Source organism: Pyricularia pennisetigena, chromosome 1 (genome assembly GCF_004337985.1).
Source record: "Pyricularia pennisetigena strain Br36 chromosome 1, whole genome shotgun sequence".
Lineage (NCBI taxonomy): Eukaryota > Fungi > Ascomycota > Sordariomycetes > Magnaporthales > Pyriculariaceae > Pyricularia > Pyricularia pennisetigena.
The window spans coordinates 1,775,930-1,791,208 of NC_043740.1; the positions used below are offsets into that span (position 1 = coordinate 1,775,930).

General features: G+C 51.0%; 2 protein-coding genes across 2 annotated transcripts in view; one reads left to right on the forward strand and one right to left on the reverse strand.

Annotated features, from left to right (window-relative positions):
- Nucleotides 1-8,151: 8,151 nt before the first annotated feature.
- PpBr36_07093 (uncharacterized protein) lies at nt 8,152-10,230 on the reverse strand (the record flags this gene model as incomplete). Its single annotated transcript, XM_029894231.1, has 1 exon — nt 8,152-10,230. The coding sequence occupies one exon, from the start codon at nt 10,228-10,230 to the stop codon at nt 8,152-8,154; it is 2,079 nt and encodes a 692-aa protein (XP_029748124.1).
- Nucleotides 10,231-14,415: 4,185 nt separating this feature from the next.
- Nucleotides 14,416-15,279, forward strand: part of PpBr36_07094 (uncharacterized protein) — a gene marked incomplete at both ends in the record, with an annotated part of 976 nt that continues 112 nt past the window's right edge. The window contains 3 exons of the mRNA XM_029894232.1: nt 14,416-14,467; nt 14,550-14,906; nt 14,976-15,228. Of these exons, the coding sequence (XP_029748117.1) occupies nt 14,416-14,467; nt 14,550-14,906; nt 14,976-15,228 (662 nt within the window). The remainder of the gene's footprint in view (nt 14,468-14,549; nt 14,907-14,975; nt 15,229-15,279) is intronic.

Sequence of the window (15,279 nt, forward strand, 5' to 3'; positions counted from 1 at the left end):
CCGCAGGCTAAAGGGCCGGTTAAAAGGAAGCCTGGCTGTGCCTAGCCGTCCGGCAGCCCGCTCGAGGGTTTGATGAAGCGACGTTTGAGCAGGTTAGAGAGACGGGAAAGTCCAGAGTCACCAATCCCACCCACCAGGGTGCGTTTGAACCTGTGTTTGTGGGGTGTATTGTGTGCTTCGGGATTCGCCAAATCAAACTGCTTTTGGCCCGTCCTGCCGTCGGCAGGCCGCCCTACCAAGTGACTAAATTCTATAGGCGGTGGGGTCCGTTAACCGGGATCCGGCGCCTTCCCCGCAATGATCGGCTCCGTGGTTTGTGCCGTGTTTAAGCAACATGCCTTTTGTTTTTTTTTTTTTTTGGTTACTCTCGTCTTCGTACAGATGATATTCTCTTTCCTTGTCTGCTTGAGATGAGAAAGAAATGGGTGCGTTGACGGTGAGCGACTTTGACTATTCGTCAAAGCCAGTACCCTACGATTTCTACGTGGTACAAAAGACAGCCATCCTTATTAGAACGGCATGCAAGTGGCCTAGCGACGACAACCTTTGGCCGCGGTCGAGCCAGTGCTTACAAGTGAGCACCGTCTTTTTTTTTTTTTTTTTTTTTTTTATCTTTTTTTGCTCTGCCGCTTTCTGTACCACTTTGCAATTGCGGAGTGATTATGGGGAGGTTCCGATCCCATTGTCCTGCATTACTATTCCATGGATCCGCGCGTATTGAGAGCTTAAACAAAAATTGATGCTTTTTCTTACTTTAAGCTGACTGACCGAGGGTGGGCTTACTCTTTTTTTGGTTTTTGGTTTCTGTGGGTTGACCTCGAGCGAATCTGGCGACGGCACACGATGCACCACCGGTGACGGCAGCAGGGGTGCATTTGCGGGGTGCGCTTACGGTTTTCCTCACACCGGTCCCTGGGGGTTCCTTGGTTTGAGATGTCACTTGATGCTGTTCGCTATGCTGTAGCTGCAGTCTTTTGATGTCTTGCCAGCGAACACACACCCCCTTTGTAATTATCAGCTTCGTTTCGTCTCGTCTGCCAATTGCCATCTGGGCCTGAATTTACTTGGGTTTACGTTTGGCTAATTTTGATTTGATCGCCTGTTGCGTGGTTATTTTTGTATCGTTTAATCTCATTGATTTCGCCTTTGTACGCCCGCTCGGTGCTACCCCTCTGGCTGGCAATAGTGGTGTGCTAACTAAACTACTAACCAACTGTGATCAAGAGTATGGTCTTAATCGAGCAGCCTGCCACAGATACACCTACGATTAATCCTTTGCAGATCTACTATCTGACTAGGTTTTTATTCTTTGTTTTTTGAAAAGCGGCACAAGTACTGCATTTATCTAACTCCTTGTCATCCAACCTGAGTCTGACTGGTATCGATGTCTCTGCACGCATAACTGCTCTCATAATTACGTGACTGCCACAACTAATTGGCTCAAGAATTTACAGTGAGGTGAGGATCGTCCTTACCATTATCTGGTCACGTTGGCCATCACTTCCAGCCTCGGCTGCCCACCTGAGGTAGCTTCTGACAAAGAAGGCATTGGTTGCAGTCGGCTACGATGTCATAAGGGGCCAGCAAAGACATGCGATCTCTGTCCTGCTGGGGCTGTCCCTCGGCATCGCCAAGATGAAACGAGAAAGGTAGAGACGATCACCACCCACGAGTGGCGCGAAGCGCGCTAGAAGGCGCACAACCGCCATGAGCAGAAGATCCTTGGAACCTGATGTGAATGATGTTGTGGTGTTGTAAGTATTTGGGCGTGATTCGCGTGACATGGAGAAATTTAGTACATTTTCTGTCGATCCCAGATGGTCACGAATTTTGATAGTGATGAACAGTCAGTGAGCGCATGCTTTGGTCCTGATTGGCGGGAAATTAGACTGCGCGCCTAGGTTACTGTACCTGTGCTGCGCAAGAGGGGACGACAAATATGCGACAGGGCGCTGAGGGACACTGCCCTTTGACGGGCTGGTCCGTTGTTATTGTTAGCATGGCTGACTGTTATTATATCCTTCCTTTTACGGTAAGGGAGCGAGAAAAGGGCGACAATTGCACGAATGGCCCCCAATAACAACACCCCTTGCGTCTATCCTTGATTTTCTTCTTCCTCGTTCACCAAGTTTCGACGTCAACAATGCGCTCGGCGTGACAAGGTATGGCACCAAAGTGTGTTTTACTGATAACAGAAGAATTTTTTAAAAAAAAAAAAAAAAAAAAAAAAAAAAAAAAAAAAAAAAAAAAAAAAATAAATAAATAAATAAATAAATCCGCAAAGCAATCAATTGTGAGCCCAAGATTTTGGACTCGGGCATACTACCCTGTGAAAGGGCCAGGCCATGCCAACCGGTGTGGTTGGGATTCCCAGAAACTTCCACGCCCCCACTCTTCCCAAGACGTCCTCGGTGAGATAGATCCCTTGGGAAGGGCTCCTGTACTGTACGGTTAGTGTTATGATTGCTCCGAGGCATAAAGCACGTGGTGCCGGGGATGGGAAACCAGGCCCGGAGAAGGCCGACCCCATGTCTTTCTGGGAGGTTCCCAAACAGGAGGAATCGTGTGTGTGTGTGTGTGTGTGTGTGTGTGTGTGTGTGTGTGTGTGTGTGTGTGTGTGTGTGTGTGTGTGTGGGGGGGGGGGTGGTTGACTGACTTGGTGCTTGTCAAATAAAAGGCCCAATCTGGGAGGTGGCCCCCCACTCCCCGCGCAACAGCAAAAAGGTCTTCCATCTCGCGTCGCGGGGGGACGATAATTACGAGGGTAAAATTAATCAAGGAGAACAAGGTTCGGACAGTTCGTTTCTCTTCGGTCTGATGGGTTCTTAGAATAGTAGTCGAAAAATTCACACACACCCACCCCGTGACGGCGTTCGGGGGAGAGGTTGGCAGGGTTCATGTGTTGTCCACCAAAGATGGAGGCCAACCTTGATCACAATCTTTGCGCGCAATCGGGGTGTGAAACCCCATGCAAACCGTCCAGAATCAGTAGGCTCAGGGGAAGGGTGCTTGGGCAAGACAAATTATGTCATCACGAACCATGATACTCGCTTGACATGTTGCGCCATCATCTTCTTTTGATTTAATCTCGATGCACAGGATGGAAACGGACACGCTTCATTTTATCAATCAATCAGAACCTAAAGCCTCATCAACTTCACTCGGCTGCCTGACGTGGATGATGTTCCTGGCGCCAGAGATCAGCGCGTGGGGCCGCTGACCAGTCAGCTCAGGTATAGCCCAAAACGTCCACCTCGATTGCTCACGCCACAACCATGAAAGAGCCTCTCTTTCGAGGGGCATCGAGATCTCGGTAACCAGCACTTTTTTTTTTTTTTTTTTCATCTTCTGAAGTACGTATTCCCACGGCCCCGGTAGGTGATGCCTTGGCATCTCTAGGCCCGATTGAAGCTGTAGTCTCGGCGTTCTTGCCGGGACTTGATAATACCCGGTGCTGTCATGATCCCGAGAGCCCGGAACCGTCCTTGGACCCCCAATGCAAGACACGTCGAGGTTTGGACATCAACCATTTCTAGGCTATCAGAACCAGGGCGTTGGATCCTCATTCCCAACTCTGCTTGGCTGGTGCAAACGGCGGCGGCATGTACCCCCTGTGACGTTGGGCACAGCTGTCATTTCCCCAGTGTCCCCAGTTGTCCCCATCGCCTCTCTTCACACAACGGGGCCGCCCCATCCGGGCATGGCCAGTGCTCGTCGTCTAATCCGCAAGTGAAGCGGGTGCCTCTTATCTCGGAACTCTTGTGAGAATGAGGCAGGCAGACCAGGACTACAAGGGGAAGGCCCGTGGGCAGTGGTAAGTGCACCGATAGAGTGGAACGGGCATGGCCCGTCCGCCCCGCTGCAGGATCCCCGGAACGGCACTTCCGCCTGACCCTGTGCGACTGCGCACGCCCTCCCTCCCCTTTGGTGCCCAAACATGGCCGATGGCATCGCCGACCAATGCTCCATCGTAATTAACGGCAAGAGGCCTGTGATCAAAGTCGTACTTCCTGATCCCAATGCTAACCAACCCACCGTCCGCACGAACACAAGGGGCGTTCGTGTTTGTTCTTATCTCAAACTCTCGAGGTTGGAATGGGCAGGGCTCAATTGCATGGATGGAAACCCACAGCCAACGGTTTTAGCCGTCGAGAACTACTCGATACAATCAATCGTATAAGCCCCCTGGTGCGGTATTTCCGACACATCAGTCAAGGCATGGACTGCTCGGGGCCTCTCTTCAAGCAGCGATAGAGAGAAGAAATGCTTTATCGCATTTCAAATGCCAACCTCGGCGATATACTTACTACATGGGCTGAGTGCGATCATCTTCTCGCTCTCGCTTGCTCGTATGATGAACTTTTAGTGCCCTGCTCCTAAGGCCCGAAGAAGACATGCCACAGGCAATCCCAAATGGGCGTTTCCCCCCTTCGATGGAAACCTTGGCTGGTCGCGAAGAACATGTGCCTGACGGAAAACCCACCGGGGCGGGAGGCGGAAGGGCATACCGGAACAGGGGGCTGATGAAGCGACGGGTAATGTTCAGTTGTTATCATTTACACCCTGTGGCAGCAGTACAGAACACTCACACACCTGTGCGAAATGCGTGCGCGTAATTCCCCGATCTCCAGTTACTGAGGTTACATCCCAAGGAATAATTCCAGGTCACGGGTCTGAATATGAAGTCAGGGGACGAGGGCCAAGGAAAACTCAAAATTGGGTTCCTTCTCCTTCCGGCGCCTCTGGGACAGGGCTCTGAATCATGGGCCCTTCGCTCGTCAAAGACCGTTACGGGGTTTGGGGTTACAGCAGGTTTACTATATAGAGCAAGTGTGTCATGACGGGAATGAAGCCCGGGGAGGAGAGACAGAGAGAGAGAGAGAGACAGATAAGGTCGAAGAAGCTTACCGATTGCAACATACCGGTGAGGAAAGTATCAACGTAGCTTTTTCTCAATGTCATACCCATCCAAGTGTCTCAGGCTTGATGTGTGAGAGTGAATGGACGAATTTTGTATTTTTAGTTGTTACCGCGTCACTGTGGTTTCTTGTGGGTAACCGGCGAACGGCAAACTGAATTTGTGCAGCGCCGAAGGGGTAGGCAAAAAGGAGAAAACAAAACAGAAACAAATCAAAACCAAGAAAACATTGGACGTTGTTCTTCTGCGTGCCTGGCAGAGTCCCTCTCAATGCCATGTGCCCACGTGGTACTACGGCCCACGCTGGTTTGGATGGGCGGCGCTTGGCCTTACCAACAAGAGCCGCAACAAGCAATACTGGTAACTGACTGGAGACTCTTGTTTTGCCTGTTGGTAACTCTATGGAAGGGTGGAGTTTCCATGCTGTGGCTGGAAAATTCGAGAGATAAATACAACAATAAAATAGAGATAAAATGGTTCTTTTTTTTTTTTTTTTTTTTCATATATCCGAATTTTTATCGACCTCATATTCCTCCATCACCACCCATACCCCTTACGGTACTTGCCAACCCAATCTCCACGACGGTGGGGGAGAAGCGTTTTGAGGACTCGCTACGCGCATTGTAGGTTCACACACCCTCGAGGCTAATACAATCCTATCTATCAACACACCTCCTCAATTACGTATGTACACAAGGAAAAGAAGGGGAAAAAAAGAGTTCACCAGGCTCTTCGTGGTTGCGTGGGAAAGTGATTCCCACATGCTACAGCAATCAACCAGCCCGGTGGGGTCCCTGGCAGGGCGACATGTTGATGATTCGTGCCCTTATCCGACAATCGGACGAAAGGGGTTGGGGTCTGGAAGGGGGTGTGAGAGATGGCATTACAGGACTGTACAAGCTACCTGGTCTTTTTTTTTTTTTTTTTTTTTAGTATTATTATCTGCATATGCGCGGGCAACATGCCGGCCGCCCTGGGAGAAATTGTTGTAAAAGAAAGTCCTGATTTGCTCGCGCCTGCTACTGAATAAAAACGCGATCCAAGTTACAAAACAGGGTGTTTCCAGTGTCCACAATTTGACAAGCGAGCGCCCTTGTCTCCGGAGCCGAGGTGAGAGCCGGAGCAGGGCCGATTCCATGCGGGCTGTGTGCCAACAACAACTGTGGGCAGTACAATAATACCACGTCCTACTACCGGTAACTGGTAAGAGTTGTTTGTATACAGTGTTCCATCCAAGTAAAAATTACTTCATTCTTTCATCGTTCAAGATCTTGTCATCACTGGGGTTCCCCAGCTGCATATTCATTCTACAGATTTTTTTTTTTTTTTCCCTCGAGACAAGAAAAAAAAACCGGTACACGCTTCCATGATCCAGCCTGACGTAATTGCAGTCGCTTTGCGGCTGATCGACTCGTGGGTCTCTCTCATTACTTACCCACTGTTGGAAAATCTTAAAGGGCCCCCCTTGCCAGTTACAAGCACGCCTCCCAGAGCCTGCGCGCGGCCGTTGTTCGGCGTTGTACTGACTCGGGTGCGCAGGTCACTTTTTTGTTCTTTTTTTTCTCTTTGAAAGCTGGCCCATGGCACACCCGGAAAGGCGGGTATTGGCCGGGTAGAGACGGAGAGCGAGATGACATGTGGTCTGGGGAAATGGGAGAGAAGATGGAGAGGCAAAGGAGAAGAAAAAAAAAATCTAATCACAAGGGGCGTTTACGTATGCCTGGTTTTCGATGCCTTGGTGAACCAAACAACCAAAATGTAGCAAAAACCCTCACCGGTACCCCCATTCGGAATCCGCCGGGACCGTTATTTGACGGTTTTTGTATGTACAGTACGCAGACGCTGGGTTCCTTGGCAAGACAAAATAGATTGGTTCAAGAGGGGGGTTGAAGATTCTCCCGGTGTAGAGAAGAGTTCGGCGTCTCTGGGAGCTTCTAGCCTTCTAGAAGCCTCTTACCAAGTGAAAAATGACAACAGCCTAATAATGCCGTGTTACCGAGAATTGTTTTGTGAGGCTTGGCAACGCGCTCTTATTCTCTTCCTGCCCCGTTTCGCGTCGCCCTGTGACATATTCCTTATTCCCACATCTCCACAGTCGTTTTGTTTTGCCGTGCTTTGCCGCACTACTGAATAGACGTTAAACGACCGAGACGGCCAATACCGTTGGTCAAGACTAGTTTTTTTTTTTAGTTTTTTTTTTTCTTTCTTCCCGAAACAGGAGCGTGTGCGGTTGATTCAAGCAAAGGATACATGCGACAAATCACTGCTGGTATAAATCCAAATTAAGGTAGCAAGAAGACCGCGTTACTTACTGTATGTAGATGGCAACTTGACACGATCTCCCCCTTGCCAATGTTCGCAGCACTGGGCTCACGTCATTCGTTCCTTATCTCGTGTTATTCTCGTGTCGAGCCCTCCTCGTAGTGAACTTGTCTGGGACGGTAAATACCAGCGGAAGTTGATGTCCCCATAGTTGACCCCACTTGCCCTAATATCTGGGGACCACCTCATAAAAAAAAAAAACAAGGAGAAAAACAAAGGAAACCAAATCAAACAATTCATCTCCCTTTCATAGATCCGCCACCGCATCCACTACTCAACAACGAGCATTCGCATCGGATATGGTGTAGTGGCTAACATACGACGCTCTCAATTACGAGTCTCCGTCGTGCCCGGGGTTCGATTCCCCGTATCCGAGGCCTTCCGGCACACTCTCTGCGCCCGGCTAGCTCAATCGGTAGAGCGTGAGACTCTTACAATCTGCTACCCTGCCCCTAAGGGTTAGGGTCCTGGTCCATCTCAAGGCTGTGGGTTCGACCCCCACGTCGGGCTCAATTCCTGACGGCGCATTTCTTTTTTGTCTCCTTTTTTTTCTCCCCCTCAATGGGAACGAGAAAATGTACGGCCCTGTCTGTATAGATATAAGCAGCGTCACTTGACTTTAAATAGGGTGCTTGGTATACTGATATATTTTGTCACGTATGTGAATCTGTCTGAAAATGGTGAGGTCTTTTACTCATATGGTTACGAATATTCAACCAGTGAGCTTTGTATATTAATTAAACATAATAGCTTTCCTTTCCTTTTTTTTTTTATGTGACGAATACCAGACAATGGATCGTTAGTCTTGTGGTATTTACGATTAAAATTGTTTACAAGGGCTTTGATTAAAGGCGAAAAGAGTGTTGTTGTGTATAAGAAGCTCTACAACGAAACTATCCATCCCCTTTTTCTTACTCCTTCTTTTTACTCTCACCGCCACCAATACGCCGATGTTTCCGCTTATCGTTCCTACGCATAAGCACCTGGTCCCTCGTCCCCTTGCCACCCTCCCAGTACCCCGTACCTCTCCTCCCGACGACGCTCCGCCCGCAAAAGCCGCAGCTGTCGACCCGGTAGTTCTGCTCGCGCGAGCACCACCCGCAGATCATGCGGTTTGCCCACTCGTGCACGTGCCCGTCGGCCTCCGCGTCGTGGCACTTGTCGCAGGCCGACACCCTGTCGCAGCAGCTGAACCGGAACCAGCGGTAGCTCTTCTTGTAGTGCTCGCACGCACCCCGGGCCGGCAGGGGTTCACCGGCGTGCAGGCCCAGCTTTTCCTGCCTGCGCCGCGGCCCGCTGGTCGGCGGGAGCGAGGCCGCCCCCGAGCTGTAGCTCTGCAGCTTGACCTCGGGGATCTTGAAGGTGAAGCGGCCGTGGCACTCGCGGCAGACGTTGGTCGTGGCGTCTCCGCGGACCGACACGAACCCGTGGGCCGCGGCCGTCGAGCATTTGCTGCACGTCGGCACGAAAGTGCTGGGGAGGAGGTCGGTGATTGTGCAGCCCGAAAGGTTGACGAAGCCGGCCCTGGTAGAGTTTTGGTGGACCAGCTCCGGACGAAAGGTAGCGACAAATTCGGTCGCGCATTTTTTGCAGCTGCTGACCTTGTCTAGGTTGGGCTTGAGGCCGCCCAGGTCATTGTTTGTCTTGCAGCGCAAGCACTTGACGCTGATACTCAAAGTGTTGATCTCGAGTATCTCGACGCCAAATAGCTCGATGGATGGGAACGTGATTGCCGTGCCCTTCTCGGTTGTACGCGTGAAACTTGATGTAGGCTCTTCTTGAGCATCTTGAGGACCAAGACTTGCACCGCCTTGTCCATCCTCGTCCGAATCGTACGAGTCCTCCGAATCGGATTCCGACTCGCCAGCATTTCCATACGACCACTCCGGCGGTCGCGGGATGACCTTGACATGACCTTTGACATCATCCAGCGAGGAAACGTGAGCAGCGGCCTTGACATGGCCGTCCACATCTTCAGCCTTTGACTTGACCTTGGCCTGCATCCGCTCCTCAGCCAAAGCAGCCTCTCTGTTTGCCTGGGCCTGCTTCGCCAGCACATGAATGTTCTGCGTCAGGTAGTTGACGTGGCTCATCAGGCTCATGGCCCGCTGTGCCGCCGCCTTTTCGGCAAACAGCTCCTCCACGGGTTCGGCCTCGTCCGATTCGACGTCGTTGAGCAGGACGCGGATCTGCTGCAGCGGATAAAGGAGTGGTATGATGAGCTGCACCGACTTGACAGGCCTTAGGCCCACGGGGAGTTCGGACCGCCTTTTTGGATCGAGCGGAAGGGTATATACGATGCCATCGCTCGACTTTTGATACAGCGGGAGTCGGCCCATCCGCGCCTCGAGCTGCCTCGCCTCCTGCGCCCTTCTAGCCTTTGCCTCTGCGATTTGCTCCTTGGTAAAGGTCTCTGGCCGGTACAAGGGTCGCCTCTGCGGAGGCGCTTGCACTACAGCCTCGGGCTGGCTGGTGGCTTCGGCAGCCATCGCATCTAGGTGCCTGGTATCCTTGAAGATGGTCATCTTGACCGTCTCAGCCTTTTGCTCGGACAGGAAGGTCTCAAGGTTCCTATCTAGCGCATTCGTGAGCGAAAGCAGCGTGGTGGCGCCCTTCCGCTCCTCAACGAGTTTGTCCCAACCGCGCTCAATGTTTACGCCGAACCCGCGAGGTATGTCTTGGTTTTTGACGCTTATGGTTGGCGGCTGTTTGGGATATGATGACGGGATCTTGAGCTCTACCTCAAGGTAGTCGAGCTCATAAGGGAAATCAGGATCAGAGGGTTTCAAACTGAACCGCAGCGAGGTGACGCCGCCGTTCAGTGTGGATTCTCTCGGGGAATAGCGCTTCCTCAGCTGCTGGAGTTGATAAGCCCTAGCATCCTGGACTTGGGTCTGGGGCACAGGCTTAGGTACCACGCGTGATGAGGACGCTTCTGTCACGGCTTGCTGGGAGCTGGTTCCCGCGGCTCCCATGTCTTTTGTCGACATGCTTCCGGGTTCAGGATTTTGAAATGCGTGGCTTGAATGTTTTGCTGGTGAATAACGGTATGCAGGACGTGTGAAGCGAACTTCGGAGGAGCCTCTGCCCTACAATATGGTGAGATGGTTATGTACCGGTGCAGCAAGACTCTTGGGAAATTTAAACCGTGTTTGAACCCCAAAGTTATCTCATGAGTTGGAATGAACCATGGTTGATTCAGAAGAAAAAGAAAAAAAAAGAAGAAGAATTCAGGTGTTTTGACGCTCCTATAGTAGCTAATCTCGATGCTTTCCGAGGCGCGTTTATTCCACCAAGCTCCTATTAGCGCCAGACGTAGTTCAAAAGCAGGCTAACTGGAAACTGAATCATCCATCGTCATACTGAGTTAGTGACCTGGATTGCCACAAGCCTGAGCTGATGTAATCAAATTCGCTGGTCACCCCACATGTTTACTACTCTTTAGCTCTTTAGAATAATGAAATTCAATGCAGGGTAGGTAGGTAACTACTGCTAATGTAAGGTGAAGCTGGTTAACTTGTTGACCTTGAACGAGTGCAAAGGGCTGGATAGGCTGTCAAACCTCACATAGATATCCAAACATCCGACAGTTCTCACTACGTGATGTAAGTATAATCAAGCTCCCTGGAAGTCGCCTTACCAGCGCTGCTAAGGTGCTGATTTTGGTGAGAAGATAGCTGCATGCAACTCCCCAATCAGGGACGCTCGGAAGAGTTACCACGTGCTCCAATTTAATCAACCAGTTTCTGAAGTCTTGATCTCATCCATATTGAGGGGTGTTCCATCAACGTTTCTTTCCATGAACAAAACCCGCCCCCCTAATAAACTGAGCTGGGCACCACTCGATATTAGAGGACCATCTCGGCAGGTGTCGATGTACGCCGGATGGCTAATAAAATGACGGGAACATGGACATTCGGTAATGCTGCTGCGCTTCTCTGCAGCCGGCTAGCCCCTGAACATGTATGTCTGCCATGCCTTGAAGATAGCTCCGATATATTGAGGGGTGTCAAGAAAGCACTAGGAACACCTATATTGTGGTGCTCAAACTGCCGGCGGTTCCCTGGCCCGACCTGTCGGCCAGGGGTGGCAGTCCTCGATCTATCATATATTGCCTAAAATTGGCGCATCGAGATGCGACAACGTGCCGAGAGTTGTTATTGCAGCACTGACAGACAGTGATAAGTGGCTCGCTCTTTGAGCGTGACCTACAAGAAATCCACAGGCAACTCAAGTATGATATAGCATGTAAGATGGAGACTATCACACGGCAATTCAATGATCGACTCCAAAGTGATGCCAGAATGCTCGGTTGACCTCGCAAGGGTGGTCGCTGCAAAAGGTCAGAGATGCTGAGCTTTGTCACTCGAGACCATTTGTGTTTGTCTATTTCAGACAAGTAACGGCCACATCGATTGGTGTGGCAATAAGACACATATTGCATCTCACTGGCGCAAGCATATTATCACTTTTGGTCATGCCAAGAGGATTGAATACTCGGTACAGGAGGCGAATACCAATGCGGTGGCGCAGACTGGACTGCTCATCAGAGAAGACATTATTCTATACCAATATTGTCCAATCAGGCTGGTTCATGCGATACGATACCCTTGCAGACGTTGGCTATCTTTCGTGTCGAAAGGCGCCCGATCAGACGCTCCGCAAATCACCGCATCCAGAACAAACCCTCGTGGCTCGCCAGGAACGTTTGCAGTACATCGAGAAAAAAAAAAAAATCCAGTGGCATCGCTTGGTCGTCTCTCGGGGGCCAGCAGAAGAGACACGGCCAGTCCGGTTCGTCAAAACAAGCCCAGATGAACATGCATCCCCGACCGATTGGTTGCTGCTGCAATTTCCTGGGGCGTGTGTGACTCAACTCGTGTTTATCAAGACTGCGTGCATATTGCATGGTGTTTGCATAAGGCACGGATGGCGAGTACGGAGTACCGTGAAATCAAAATGATACTCCGTAGGTCCGCGAGAGCTGAAATGACGGAGGTAACCGCCCAATCTGTGCCTGGTGACTTGACCAGGCTCAATGACTGGATGCAAAATCGAAGCAAGCCATTCCGTATACCCAGTGAATGGACTTTATCGACATTTGCGCAACTCCCAATGTGGCATCCGAGATCAAAAAGCCTGATTCTTGTCAGTATCGCATTACGTCTTTGACCCTCCACGACAGAAAAGCGAGGTAAGTGGCTTGGGCGACTTGTACGGGTCTGTCAATATCCGTATATTCACCTCTTTTTATCTAGGTTGTTGATGAGTTGTCAATCGCTACCCACTCCCCAGATCCACCACAATCTGGCATATGACCAGCATGGTTATGCACGTTTCGAGCGGTGAGAGATGCGGAAGCAACCTCGTTGGAGGAGAACCCCAGGCCTGGATGGGGTGTGGCACATACTACCTCAGGACGCAGCTAAAGACGGCTTCAGTGGGATAAACGGGACGGTCAGGCCGCATCAATCCTTGTGACGCCTAGGGCTGGCTGAAAGGAGGGCTTGCGTGGTGGGTTGAGACGGGAGGTTAAAAACAAGTCAAAACCAAAGATAAATAAAATAAAAGGTCAGACACATAAAAAGAACAAAAAAAAAAAAAAAAAAAGAGAGAGAATAAAATAAATAAAATAAAAATGAATAAACGATAAAATGATTTCCTCAATTATCGTGAATTTTATCTCCAGGTGAAAACGCCCTGTCCACACACCCCCTACCCAGGCGCTTGTTCCCCGGACGGGGAGCCTGAGCAAATGTCGCGGGGAAGCGGATACATGGCCATCGTCCACTGGGACTTGGCTTTCATTCGTGAGCAACATCAAAAGTATGGACAGCTGGACCGTCTAACCGGGATGTACAATGCTGTACCCTGTTGCGCATCCGGCGCTGCCATCTGTGATGAACATAATGAAGGGGAAGGTGACTATTGGACAGAGTCTAAGCAGACGAGGGCGGAGGTTTGTCGTGGTTTGAATAGAAGATGAAAGAGTCGGATAAAATACAGCAAAAAAGTAGGCACTTGGTAAAACAGATCAAGTCAAGCTCTGTGATCCAGAGTGTTGTTCCTTTGTTTTATGTCGCAGTACGTGACCTGCTACGGCGGCAATGGCGAAGGGATTTGTGTCAACTTCGGCTTTGGCTGCAGAAACAGCTTTTGGTGGAGGACGGCAGCCGTAGGTCGAGGAGATGACGGAGCCAAAATCACAGTTAAATGAATGCAATGCAATGCAGGTAAGAAAGCGAGGGCTGCTTGGTAATTACAGCAAAGTCAAGTTGGCTTGGTGGCGGTGGTGGCTGCAGGGGCTGGTGCCAGCAGCTTAGATAAGCTGGCACACCAAAAGTTGAAGCAATCAAATCAATCCGCCCCATAGTTACTACTGTAGGCACTACAGGTGCTACAGAACCAGCATACTGTAGATTGGGAACCCATGTTCAGTTCTGGAAGTCGCGCTCAGAGCGTGTCTGGGTGGACCTGTGGCCAAGTGAGCGACAAATTTCCGGTGCCGTAGATTGGATTTCTCGTCGGCGACATACCGCGTATCTGAAGACAGGCAATCGTCGAGGGTCAAGTTGTTCAACAACGAGGAGACACGGGTGAAGTCCTCGAGTTGACGTCAACCTTCTTACAGAGTTGTATATTCTCTCAACTCTGACCATCGCGCCAGGCATTGGCTTGCGTGGACTTGCTTGATTTGATATTGAGTGCCCCCAAATCGAAAAAAATTGTCAGGCATCATGCTCCGAAGCTGCCACCCGTACCTTGGCGCTTGCGACTTTGCGTGCCAAGGCGGGCAGGATGGGCGGCTTATTAGCCTCCGCACTTCTACTTCTGTTCAGTTGGCCACGGCCACCACCTACCGAACTTGTCTCGGAAGGGCAACCGAGGGCCAAACAGGGTACATTGCCCAGTCTTTGCCCTTTAATTCCCGGAAGCCCAACCCGGTCGATATATAGTGGGCGATCTGTGGGCGGGAGCTTTCTTCTCGAATCTTTGGGTATTGGGATGGTTCGCATTCTTGGCGTGCCGTCGATTCTGATATAAAATCAGGTCTCGAGGCTGCTCAAAATCGGGAGCCTCCTCCTGTCGAAGATTGCTTGTGTGTCGCCAGTCTGATCTGCATTGAACATCATCTTTACCAGCAAAGCAGATCCTAGAATCCCCAAGTTCACGTCATGAAGGTCATAGCCATCATACTTGCTGCTTCGGCGGCAGTCAACGCCCACTGTAAGAGAAGCTCCCATGGTGGCTGGCAGCGGTAGACAGACGCTTACAGGCGCCACTTTCCAAAAAAAAAAAAAAAATCCAGACGTTTTCCCGACTCTGCTGGTCAACGGCCAAACCGGCTCGAGCCAATGGACTCAGGTCCGCAAGACCGTGAGCTGGCAGGACAATGGTTTCGTCGCCAGCGTCACCTCGCCCCAGATCCGATGCAACCAGCTCAACCTGAACGAGGGAGCGGGCGCGACCGCAACCGTTGCCGCCGGTTCAAAGGTCGGCTTCAACGTCGCCCCTAGCATCTACCACCCGGGACCGCTCGCCTTCTACCTCGCCAAGGTGCCTGCCGGTCAGACGGCGGCAACCTGGGACGGTTCCGGCCAGGAGTGGTTCAAGATCTACCACGAGCAGCCAAACTTTGGCTCGCAGCTGACGTGGCCTAGCATGAGTGAGTATCTAGAGCGCGCCGTCACGAGCCCTTAGCAGCAGGCTGACCAGTGTCTCATCGCGCATCAAGACCTGAACAAGGCTGAGGTCACGCTGCCGTCGTGCATCCCCAGCGGAGACTACCTCCTCAGGGTCGAACACATTGGTCTGCACTCTGGACCAGGGCAGGCTCAGTTCTACATTGCATGCGCGCAGATCACCGTTACCGGCGGCGGCAACACCACCCCGACCAACAAGGTCGCCTTCCCCGGCGCCTACTCGCCCAACGACCCCGGACTGATGGTCAACATCAACTGGCCCATCCCCACGTCCTACCAGAACCCGTAAGTGACGGACTTTTCTTTTTTTTTTTTTTTTTTTTTTTTTTTTTTGTT